The sequence below is a fragment of the Heptranchias perlo genome, chromosome 15 (genome assembly GCF_035084215.1).
Source record: "Heptranchias perlo isolate sHepPer1 chromosome 15, sHepPer1.hap1, whole genome shotgun sequence".
NCBI lineage: Eukaryota > Metazoa > Chordata > Chondrichthyes > Hexanchiformes > Hexanchidae > Heptranchias > Heptranchias perlo.
In genome coordinates this window covers 15,951,322-15,963,944 of record NC_090339.1, presented here as the reverse complement: position 1 = coordinate 15,963,944, position 12,623 = coordinate 15,951,322, and the positions used below count along the sequence as shown (strand labels likewise).

The 12,623-nt window shown below is 42.2% G+C and overlaps 1 protein-coding gene across 1 annotated transcript in view; it reads left to right on the top strand.

Annotated features, from left to right (window-relative positions):
- Positions 1-444: 444 nt before the first annotated feature.
- tnmd (tenomodulin) overlaps positions 445-12,623 on the top strand; it is a 118,305-nt gene continuing 106,126 nt past the window's right edge. Inside the window, exons 1-2 of the mRNA XM_067997380.1 lie at positions 445-525; positions 2,356-2,484. Of these exons, the coding sequence (XP_067853481.1) occupies positions 445-525; positions 2,356-2,484 (210 nt within the window). The remainder of the gene's footprint in view (positions 526-2,355; positions 2,485-12,623) is intronic.

The following is a 12,623-nucleotide window of genomic DNA, read 5'->3' as shown; positions in this document are numbered from 1 at the left end:
TCTGTTTTGTGTTTGGAAGAGAGCCGGAATGTTTTTTTCGCGCAGAATGAAGGAATCATGGCAGCTGGCAGGGAATTTGGCACAAACCTGCAGAAACCTCCTCCGGTGGTTGCAAACCAGCTGCCCATTGATGGCGTGATATCCTTTTCGGTTGATGAACATTCCTGGCTCATGTGGAGGTGCTTAGATTGCTACACGTGTGCAACCAATTGCACCCTGTACCCATGGGAAGCCAGCCAGAGAGAGTGGAAACCCACTGCCCTCTCAGTCTAGCTGATGTTGTCAATGGGGAAATTAACGTTGTCGGATGCCCTGGCAAACAAGCCATCCATGACCTATCGTATACACTTATGGTCAGACAACTGAGAAACCCTGGTGATGTCATCGGTGGAACCTTGGAATGATCCGGAAGCAAAAAAGTTGAGGGCAGTGGTGACTTTAACTATGACGGGCAATGCGTACCCACCAGGCCCATCCGGGAGTAGCTCTGCACGAAGGAGCCTGAAGATGTCTGCGACCCATTTGGTGACTCAATCTGAGCCTCCATAGGCACTGCTCCTCAGAGAGGTCGAGGAAGCTCAGCCTCTGTCTGTAGACCCTATCATGAGAGTAATGCCTCCTGCAGCCTTGGCCCCTCCGTTGGTCCCCACTCTGCTCTTTTGCCAGTCCTTGTTGCGTACCTCTGTTTTGTGGAGCTGCAACTCCCAGAACTTCCGGGTTTCTGAAGCGTGCATGTACCCTGATGCGTCTGGGTGAAACGCAGAATTTGGTGGGTTGGGGCCCGGATTTGTTCCTGCTCCAAACTTTTAACATTTTTACAGCAACTCCCTCCCGCCCCCAACCCACCCATTCTTCGGGGCTAAAATTTACCCCATGCAAACCAGAAAGGTCCCAATTTGATCCCCAACCTATGATGTTCGTTGATTTCTGTCAGCAGTGATAACGATGCTACAATTGCCTTCTGTGCCTCTGGGTCAGAGAAGGGGAAAATTAGTCATGGTTTCCACTCCTGATTGCTGATCAGCAACTTCTGTTGAAAGTGTGTGCATGTGTGGGCATTGAGTGAGAACAGAGTCAAGCTTGGTTTGATTCTCCCCTCACAACCCAGCAACCCAGCCGTTGACACTCAGTGTCAAGGCTCATGCATAAATGGATCTTTGGACAAGATGGATGAATGTACACAGCATCTGAGGAACAATATCCACCAAGGAGTCAACGCCTTCAAAAGAGAAGGGGAATAAGGAAAAAAAATATAATGTTCAATTCAAAGCCAATATATACTTTAAAACACAATTGTTAGTTTCAGGTTTTGCCTTTACAAATACAAATTCATTTTTAATGTTTAGTAGCAAAATGAGGTGTAGCCAAAGATAACTGCCATCAATGGATAGCACCAGAAAATATTGGTGAAACCTGTCAGATCGTCATAAAAATCCAACTGGTTCACTAGTGTCCTTCAGGGAAGGGATCTTGCCACCCCTACCTGGTCTGACATACCATGCCACTCCAGTCCCACACTACATGGTTGACCCTTAATGCCTTCAGCGCAACTAAGGATGAGCAATGAACCCTGCCTCACCATTGGTACCATTTAAGGTGTTTGGCAAAAGAACCAAAGGCGACAAGAGGAAAAACTTTTTTACACTGCGAGTAGTTATGATCTGGAGTGCGCTGCCTGAAAAGATGATGGATGCAGACTCAATCATGGCTTTCAAAAAGGAATTGGATAAATATTTGAAGAGAAAATTTGCAGGGCTACGGAGAAAGAGCGGTGGAATGGGACCAACTGGTTTGCACTTACAAACAGCCAGCACAGGCTTGATGGGTCGAACGGCCTCCTTCTGTGCTGTAACAATTCTCTGATTCTATGTTTGCTACCCACAGCCCAAGAATAAATACTAAAAAAAAAACTTTTCTATCAACTTTTCTAACAATCTTGAGCACTTGCTTGCCCTGGCTCAGATCCGATGTGATTATCAAGCTCAGAAGTTGAATGTGGTAACTGAAGAGTGTTTATGGAGTAGAGGTAGGTGTGCTACATTATACTTAATCTTTCTTGACAGAGTTATTGAGTTGATCTTCTCAGTGCTGAAGATAACACACCATCTGTCCGCCCACTTCCAATTCTGTCTATATCTGCCTGTCGTGATTCAGTCATTGCTTGTCTTTCCAGATGGAGAGTTAACCACTATGTAACTACTCATCAAAGAAAACATCACTTTTGATAGTATCCACCAGGTCAGGAGAAACAAAAGCAGAAGTGGCTAAATAGTTCAGTGAAAGACATCTGTGTGGGTGTTGAGATCAAATGAATGTCCATTTATCATGAGCCAATGCTTGTGTCCTGTTTAACAGCTCGGCAGACATTCCTTAAGAGGTCAAGCTCTCAGTAAGGCTGGGATGCCACATCTTATTGAAGGCCTTAGAAATTTTGAGGTCTCCTGCTATGACTTCATGCAAGGGCTAAAAATTGATAAAGAAGAGGTACTAGGCTGGCTGTACTTAAAGTAGATAAGTCACCCGGTCTGGATGGGATGCATCCTAGGTTGCTGAGGGAAGTAAGGGTGGGAATTGCGGAGGTGCTGGCCATAATCTTCCAAACATTCTTAGATATGGGGGTAGTGCCAGAGGACTGGAGAATTGCAACTGTTACACTCTTGTTCAAAAAAAGGGTGTAAGGATAAACCCAGCAACTATAGACCAGTCAGTTTAACCTCAGTGGTGGGGAAACTTTTAGAAACGATAATCCGGGACAGAATTAACAGTCACTTGGACGAGTGTGGATTGATTAGGGAAAGCCAGCACGGATTTGTTAAAGGCAAATCGTGTTTAACTAACCTGATTGAATTTTTTAATAAGGTAACAGAGAGGGTAGATGAGGGCAATGCAGTTGATGTGGTGTATATGTACTTTCAAAAGGCATTTGATAAAGTGCTGCATGGTAGGCTTGTCATCAAGATTGCAGCCCATGGAATAAAGGGGGCAGTAGCAATATGGATACAGAATTGGCTAAGTGACAGGAAACAGAGAGTAGTGGTGAACGGTTGTTTTTTGTAGTGGAGGGAGGTGTACAGTGGTGTTCCCCAGGGGTTGATGCTGGGACCACTGCTTTTCTTCATATATATTAATGACTTGGACTTGGGTGTAGAGAGCACAATTAAAAAATTTGCAGATGACACAAAACTTGGAAGAGTAGTAAACAGTGAGGAGGATATTGATAGACTTCAAGAGGACATAGACAGGCTGGTGGCATGGGCGGACACGTGGCAGATAAAATTTAATACCGAAAAATGCGAGGTGATGCATTTCAGTAGGAAAAATGAGGAGAGTCAATATAAACTAGAGGGCACAATTCTAAAAGGTATAAAGGAACAGAGAGATCTGGGGGTATATGTACACAGGGGCAGGTTGAGAAAGCGGTTAAAAAAGCATACAGGATCCTGGGCTTTATAAATAGAGGCATAGAGTACAAAAGTAAGGAAGTCATGATGAACCTTTATAAAACACTGGTTCAGCCACAACTGAATAATTGTGTCCAGTTCTGGGCACCGCACTTTAGGGAAGATGTGAAGGCCTTAGAGAGAGTGCAGAAGAGATTTACTAGAATGATTCCAGGGATGAGGGACTTTAGTTACGTGGATAGACTGGAGAAGCTGGGGTTGTTCTCCGTGGAACAGAGACGGTTGCGAGGAAATTTGATAGGGGCATTCAAAATCATGAAGGATCTAGGCAGAGTAGATAGAGAGAAACAGTTCCCATTGGCAGAAGGGTCACGAATCAGAGCACATAGATTTAAGGTGATTGGCAAAATAACCAAAGGTGACATGAGGAAAAACTTTTTTACACAGCGAGTGGTTAGGATCTGGAATGCAGTGCCCAAGGGGGTGGTGGAGGTAGATTCAATCATGGCCTTCAAAAGGGAACTGGATAAGTACTTGAAAGGAAAAAAATTGCAAGGATATGGGGATAGGGCAAGGGAGTGGGACTAGCTGGATTGCTCTTGCAAAGCGCTGGCGCGGACTCGATGGGCCGAATGGCCTCCTTCCATTTTGTAATTCTATGATTCTAAGACACTGAGGGGATCATTCCATTTTCAAACCATGATCTCACTTTTATGATTGTAATTTGCCGTAGCTCCTCATTTGCGGCAACATAATTGCCATCACAGACATTGGTCCGTAATTATCTTTGTAAGTGCTTCACCTTAACACCTCATGTTTCACCAAACACAAGGGATTTTGCTGGATGGTGTGGTAGTACAGCCCTCTTCTAATCTTACAGTGTACACGTCACCAGCAAAGTCTACTACCTAGAACAGGCATCCTAAGATTACACTGATAAGGAGACTCAGAAGTCAGGAGCAGTCTTATTATTTAAAAATGCTTTTTCCACTATTTTAAATAAAACATTTTAAACCTTTACATTGCCAGCCCTTGAATTTCCACCACTTTCTCTTCTTCCAACTTTCTTTTTCAATATGTACATTTTAACTTTTGTGTTACATTGTTCATTAATTGTTATTCAAAATGTTACATTTTTACTTTTTACTTACACATAAGTTCAAATGGTCAGGGTAAGCTCATGATCTACTTTTCTCAGCAGGGAGCAGACAATGTATCCCAGGAAACTGCAGGTTTTTAAACAGATACACAAATCTTTAAAAGTGGGAGGACAAGTTGCTAAAGCCTTAAAAAAGTAAAGGAGCCTAGGTTTTATAAGTAGAGATATAGAGTACAAAAGCTAAGAGGTAATGCTAAATCTACAAACTCGTTAGGGCACAGTTAGAATAGAAATCCAGTTTTGAGTGCCTTCCTTTGGGAAGACCGTCATGGCCATGGAGAATGTGCAGAAGAGATTCACTATGATGATACAAGGACACCCAGATCACACTGAACACCAACATTTAATAGTTTCTTACAATTTAAAAAATATTCTGTTTTTCTATTCTTCCTACCAAAGTGAACAACCTCACATTTCTCCACATTATACTCCATCTGCCACCTTCTTGCCCACTCACTTAACCTGTCTATATCCCTTTGCAGACTCTTTGTGTCTTCCTCACAGCTTACTTTCCCACCTAGCTTTGTATCGTCAGCAAACTTGGATACATTACACTCGGTCCCTTCATCTAAGTCATTAATATAGATTGTAAATAGCTGAGGCCCAATCACTGATCCTCAGGCTTACTACTATTCTTCGTAACATTATAAGCCTCTTCTTTTAATCTAATACTATCATTAACTTCTTTAGTTAGCCACAGATGGATCGCTTTTCCTGTGGAGTTTTTATTTCTCAGTGGAATGTTTATTCATTGAGAATTCTAAAATATTTCTTTAAATGTCTGCCACTGCTTATCTACCGTCATACCAATTAATCTAATTTCCCAATCTACCTTAGCCAACTCACCCCTCATACCTATGTAATTGGCTTTATTTAAGTTTAAGACTCTTGTTTTGAACTTAAGTATATCACTCTCAAACTCAATGTGAAATTCCATCATATTATGATCACTCTTCCCCAGAGGATCCTATACTATGAGATTACTAATTAACCTTGTCTCATTACACAATACAAGATCTAAAACAGCATGTTCCCTGGTTGGTTCCACAACATATTGTTCTAGGAAACTGTCTTGAATGCATTCCATGAATTCGTCCTCCAGACTATCTAGCCAATTTGATTTGCCCAGTCTATATGAGGATTAAAGTCCCCCATGATTACTGCATTACCTTTGTTACAAGCTGCTATTATTTCTTGATTAATATTCTGTCCAATGGTATAGCTACTGGTAGGTGGCCTATAAACTACTCCCACCAGTGTTTTCTGCCCCTTGTTATTTCTTATATCCACCCATACTGGTTCTACTTCCTGATCTTCTGAGCCAAGATCCTTTCTCACATTTTAAAAGGTATGGGGAAAGAGCAGGGCAATGGGACTAAGTGACAGCTCTTTCAGGCATGATGCGCTGAATGACCTCCTTCTGTGCTGTAAAATTCTGTTAAAATTAATAAGCAGATATCATGTGCTCAACATTTCCCAAGATGAATCCCCTGCGAGCACTGCTCCCACTGGGTGCGCGGTCATGGAATAATTCCCAATGTTCCTACCTTTCATTTTCTACTTCCTCCATCCTCTTGTTTCTGAACTAGCTGGGGCCCATAAAGGATTAAATTAGTCTCTGATTGACTGGGGGAGGGGGGGACTGCCTATGCAGCCAGTTTTCATCCAGAAAGGAAATTGATTGGAGCAAACAGCTCAATATACAATTCAATTTATATGCCGAACTTACCAAGTCCAATGTGGCCAAGTTCCCAACAAAATAATTTGTGAGTAGCGCAAGGGGCTAAATCCTACAAAAGAGAATAATGTTACTTCAACAGCACTTAAAAGCTTATAATGAGACTCACTTATATATAAAGGAAGAATTGGATCCAGTTTTGTGATCAGCAAGATGAATTTGTTTGTGTTGCTGAATTCTCATTTGTCAGCACTAGTCTCTCCCGGGCCAGGTGTAGCACAGCAAACAACAGTGGGTAGCTTCATTTAATAATGTGCCTGAGACCCAACCTCAAAAGAGAATTTTTTTACTACATCAGTGTAAATTGTTCAACTTCCCACACTAGCCATCCTTCTGGCTGTTTGGAGATTGGCTATTTTGTGCCAATTTATGCTGAATTAGAAGCAGTATTATGCTGTGGGCTGTGCCCACCAGGAAACGTGAGAAGACTATCCAAACTCAGTTCACATAGCATGCTTCCAACTGGCAGAAAGAGGACATTTTCATCCACAAGGCTGAGCTGAATACAAAATCTCTGATCTAGAAGTAAAAGTGTTAACCCATTTTTATTGAAAATCTCAAGTTTGCCCAGTTCATTTATAGGAGAACATAGAGAGTGAAATTTGTCTACACCAGTAGCTTGATACGGGCTGATAGCAAATTGGTAGCCTCGTTTTACACCACGTCTGATTTTATTTTCAATTGAATCCCATTCTGTTAAATATCAGGAAAGTTCATTTCAAGTGTAGAGTTTCGCCCCCCTCCCCCCTTTCAACTGGTAGCCTATTGGCTATCTGTTGGTGCAACCACTGCTAACATATGTTAAACTAACAAAATTATGTGTAAAACTAAAGAAATTATTATAACAGTTCATAAGCAATATTTTGTCACTAACAGATGTTGAGTTTTCAGTCTTTCTTTTGACCACGCACACACAATTTTTCCAAAGACGATCCAAGAGTTCACCCACTCCTCCCTCAACTGCACTGCAAGAAAACCAAATTATCAGTTCATTTATATATTTCCTGTTTGTGGGACCTTACTGTACTTAACTTGACCACCATGTTTGCCTACATGACAGTGACTATAATTAAAGAATAGATTTTGCACTCAATATTGCCCAATTTTTGGTATTCCATTGGGGGCCAATTACTCCAGGTCACCACCCATTTTTACGTCCATTGAATGTTCCGACATCATTTCCCCATAGTGAAAATGCTTGCCCAGATACGGCTGCTGGATATATTCAGATGAAGTGGTAATGACATGATACTGCCATATGTCCCATTGTTAATTATTATTGCCTCATTTACCCTGGGTGCTAATCACAACATTGTAAGTCAGGTATTCAAAAACAATACGCTAAAGACAGAAGTGAATTGAAAGGATCAGCAAGCAATTAGGAAGGCAAATGGCATGTTGGCCTTTATTGCAAGGGGGTTGAAGAGTACAAGTGTAAGAAAGTCTTGCTACAATTGTCAGGGCTTTGGTGAGACCACACCTGGAGTACTGTGTACAGTTTTGTTCTCCTTATCTAAGGAAGGATATACCTGCCTTGGAGGCGGTGCAACGAAGGTTCACTAGATTGATTCCTGGGATAAGAGGGTTGTCCTATGAGGAGAGATTGAGTAAAATGGGCCTATACTTTCTGGAGTTTAGAAGAATGAGAGGTGATTGCATTGAAACATATAAAATTCTAAGGGGGCTTGACAGGGTAGATGCTGAGAGGTTGTTTCCCTTGGCTGAAAAGACTAGAACTAGGGGGCATAGTCTCAGGATAAAGAGTTGGCCATTTAGGACTGAAATGAGGAGGAATTTCTTCACTCAGAGGGCTGTGAACCTTTGGAATTCTCTACCCCTGAAGGCTGTGGATGCTCAGTCGTTGAGCATATTCAAGGCTGAGATAGATCGATTTTTGTACTCTCGGGCAAACAAGGCTATATGGGGATCGGGCAGGAAAGTGGAGTTGAGGTCGAAGATCAGCCATGATCTTATTGAATGGCAGAGCAGGCTTGAGGGGCCGAATGGCCTACTCCTGCTCCTATTTCTTATGTTCTCATCATCACAGCAGATACTATAAAAAATGTTGTAACATCTTTATTCCTGAAATGATTTCCATAGTTTTTTTTCCCTGCTGACAATTGCTTCAACATTTACCTTTGTGCCTTCATTTTTCCCCCTGCCCCATTCTAAAGAGAATGCATTGGGTTCTCTATCTATGCTTTTTGGAGCAGGAATAGAGGGAGAACAGGCTAGTTAGGCACCCCAGGAGGTGCATGGAACCCATTTGCCAGTACCCCCACTTAAAAATAAGCAGACCAACGTCCAATCCCACCTCCAGCTTAATCAGAAGCAATGCTTGCAGGGGCTGCATTTCTTAAGGGAAGTCATCAATGAGTCATGGCACATGCTGCAATCTGACCCATAGTCTCCCTCCACCATAGGCAGCACACTGCCAGAGGAGGTGAGGGTCACCACTGTCCTTAATTTTTATGTTATGGAGCCATTCTAGCCTGCGTCTGGGGTCACTAACATTAGTCAAATATCTGTGCACTGATGCATCAAACAAATCACATATATGTTGCTGCTGGAGCAAGCCAATTCACCACCTTCTCCATGGACAACCGGTGCCGATCAAGGCCACCTTTTACAGCTGTAGGGTTTGTCACTACAGGTGTCCAAGGGTTGTTGAACTCCAGACGGTAAATTTTGGAAAAGAAATACACAAACAAATTGATTTGATTTAAATGATTGGTACAAGCTTATGTAATCTTTTCGCAGTAGAGAGTGGTCATTGAGTTTACCGGATGATCAATCTGCCACGCTCAAGGCTGTTGCTTCTTCTTTGATGTTGTTGCTCTTTGACTGCAGTCGTAGTAAGAGAGAGAGAGCTTTTGCCATGAGGTCTTCTTTTATGTTGTTTCAGAACAAGGCGATGTAGAATTAGGAGACGTATCACCCATGTCCGATCACTTCTTGTGTTAGGCTTTGACCACCAGCACACCTCAATGATTGATAGTTTAGCCTTTGATCATTAGCATACCTCAATGATTGACAGTTAAGTCAATTAAAACTAGATGCCATGATCTCATATGGCAGACAATTGGCCTTCAATGTGTCCTGTTGGTGCTTCACAATTCTATTGTCTAATCATTCAGTGTGTTGGACACTTGGCTACCTTCATTGTCTCTTGATGGCCTGGTATGATTTTATGGTCTGAGGCCCCTTTATCTCATCAATGGTTTTTACACATCAAAAACCTGTTAGAGGACTTCTGGTATTTTCTGTTTGAAGTTTTTAAATTGATTGTCCAAATGTTCAGATGTAACGTTGAAAAGCTATCTACCAGTTTCTGCCCCTCCATTGTTCCAGCTACTCTCTAGTATTAACACATCGCAGAAGAAAATGGGATCCCTTCCACATGCTATATGGATTAGGGCCGAGCTGTCTGCCTTCATTGTCCCGGCTAAGTTCCAATGTTTTTACAAGCCAAAAGCTTGTTCTGCAGGTTTAAGGGACAAAGTTAACCCTTTCCCTGAAAGTCCAATGTTCCGAATTCACAATATCAAAAGAGTTTGAACCCCTGTCTTAGTGACTTTAGTGTACAGACGGGCAAGAATGTCCAACTCCAGGGTGCAAAAAGGTCTCAAATCTCACACAACCATGCCTGATGACACCTGTGTGCTTTCCAAGGACGCCAGCTGAGCGCTGCTCTGAAGAGGTCCATTCTGCCACCAGAGTCATCATGGAGATCACTGTCAATTTTGAAGGCATATTTCAGTCTGGAAGTGTTCTGCACTATAGTCCAGCTATAGTCACAGTGATTGTGGTGGTGTGCTGCATGCTGCACAGTTATGTTTTTCAAAGAATGGAGACTGGAAGAGGAAGGCTCCCAAGGGCAGAAAGGGGATCTGGCAGATGAAAAGCAGCAAGTCAAGGATGCAGAACATAAATCATTGCTGGCTGCAAGATAGTTTTGTGCCAATCTGATATGGGAAACTTCTTTTGATTGCCACATCTGCCCACTACATCTTTTCCCTTCGCACCAAGAAGAAATATTCACCTACGTGCACTTCTCTGCTGTAGGGAATTCTTTATTTTCTGTGATTCTTGGACACTGGATGAATAGTCAAGCAAAGAAAGCCACCTTTACTCACGGTGGTTTTGTTAATCAAAAGTAATTATTTAATGATGTTACCATTCATACAAGCATTCATGAAGCAAAATCAAACCATACATATGAATTTCCTTTATAAAATCCCACTACACACTTAATAATTTGCAACTTTATTAAATAATGACTTAACAATTCATACACATGTCAGGCAAATTATTAATACATATACAACCTTTAAACCAAGGCTTTTGCTCATCGGGCCTGAAGGTTGATCAGCTCTTCAGAACTTGAGGTCCTCCTCTTCTTGCCTGATGTTCAACTGCAGTGTGCGTTCCTGGTGACTGCCGGGTGGTGAAGAGACCGTTCTTCTCTCAAAGTCATCTTTTTATATTTTTTTTTACCAATAGGACGTAGGATTGGGAGGGTCATTCTTTTTGTCCAATCGCTCCCTGTTGCTATACCTCAATCATTAACATATCTCAACAATTGATAGTTTAGGCTTTGATCATGTGACCGGAGACCTTTTGATGGAGAAAAGACCATGTGCTCGAACCATGGAATGTAAAAGGCTCCTTTACTGTCTCTGTTTATGGCCTTTCATGTAGAGATTACATTTCTATGCACAGACATTCTTAATGGTCCTCACATCTCCAATTTTGATTGCTTCAGTGGTTTCAAATCCATTCCTTATACCATTTGACCATATGCTGGGTGCAATACCATTTGATGTTTTACAAAACCCAGTTCTTTGAACAGATTACCAGATAGGAATGAAAGGGCAAATGCTTTTTCACATCCATCATTACTTTCCTGATCCAAAGCCTTTGATGTATGTCCTTATTGCCTTTTCTTACATTACCTCCTGCTCTGTTGAAAAGCTTGTGTTTCCAAAAGTCTATGTGTTTGAAAGCCTGACAATGCTTTAAGCTCGATATTATCCATCTAGCTTATTTATTTAATAATCTAGATATCCATCCGCAGTACAATGTCTTCAATCCCAAAACTCATACTTCTCCAATGCCATCTGAGTCATTGAGGGAAAAACAGGGTTTGCGAGAACACAGTTTACCACATTACTGTGTTTGCAGGTTTTCAAATGCCTTTGTTTAAAAGGGGTAGAGTTAACCCTTTCCTTCAAATGTCTTTTGTTAAAGGGGTTTTGAACCCCACATTGCTCACATCAACTCACATAGCTTCCATTCATGCCATCTCATCAAAGCTACCTCTAAACTGTGCAGAGGTCAATGGTCCCAAAATTCTGTGGGCCATCCAACCAGCTGAAAGTGCTGAAATGATTCTGCTGTTGACTCCGACCCTAACCCGGCCAAAGTATGTGGGGTCAGAGCTTGGTCACCCTATTTATATTATCTGGTGCCCATACCACTAGGATGCAGCTCAGGTGCTGGTCTGACTGAGGAAGTAGCAAAATGCAATGTAGGGTGCCCCCTGGAAGATATCCTCAGTGCACCAGCGGTCACTTTTATAAGTGGGACAAAAAGTCCAACTAATAATTTTTCAATCTTCGAAGAACACAACCCAGGCTTAGACTTCTAGGTGGGCCCCATGTATACCGGCCAGCAGGACAGTATGTCTCTTATCACTCAGTGAACTGGCCTGCCATTGTTCTGCCAGACAGCAGACAAGGAAATTCCTGGCATAGGAGTGTCATATCATAGAATCATAGAAATTTACAGCACACAAGGGGGCCATTCGGCCCATCACGTCTGTGCCGGCCGAAAATGAACTATCACGCCTAATCCCATTTTCCAGCACTTGATCCGTAGCCTTATAGGTTATTGCTCTTCAAGTACACATCAAAGTACTTTTTAAATGTGATGAGGGTTTCTGCCTCAAACACCCTTTCAGGCAGTGAGTTCCAGACCCCCACCACCTCACCTGTCCTACTACCTTCAGGGATCTGTGGACATGCACTCCAAGGTCCCTCTGTTCCTCTACACCTCTCAGTATCCACCCATTTATTGTGTACTCCCTTGCCTGTTTGCCCTCCCCAAGCGCATTACCTCACACTTCTCTGGATTAAATTCCATTTGCCACTTTTCTGCCCACCTGACCAGTCCATTGATATCGTCATGCGGTCTACAGCTTTCCTCCTTATTATCAACCAAACAGCCAATTTTTGTATTATCTGCAAACTTCTTAATCATGCCCCCTATATTTAAGTCTAAATCATTAATATATACCACAAAAAGCAAGGGACCTAGTACTGAG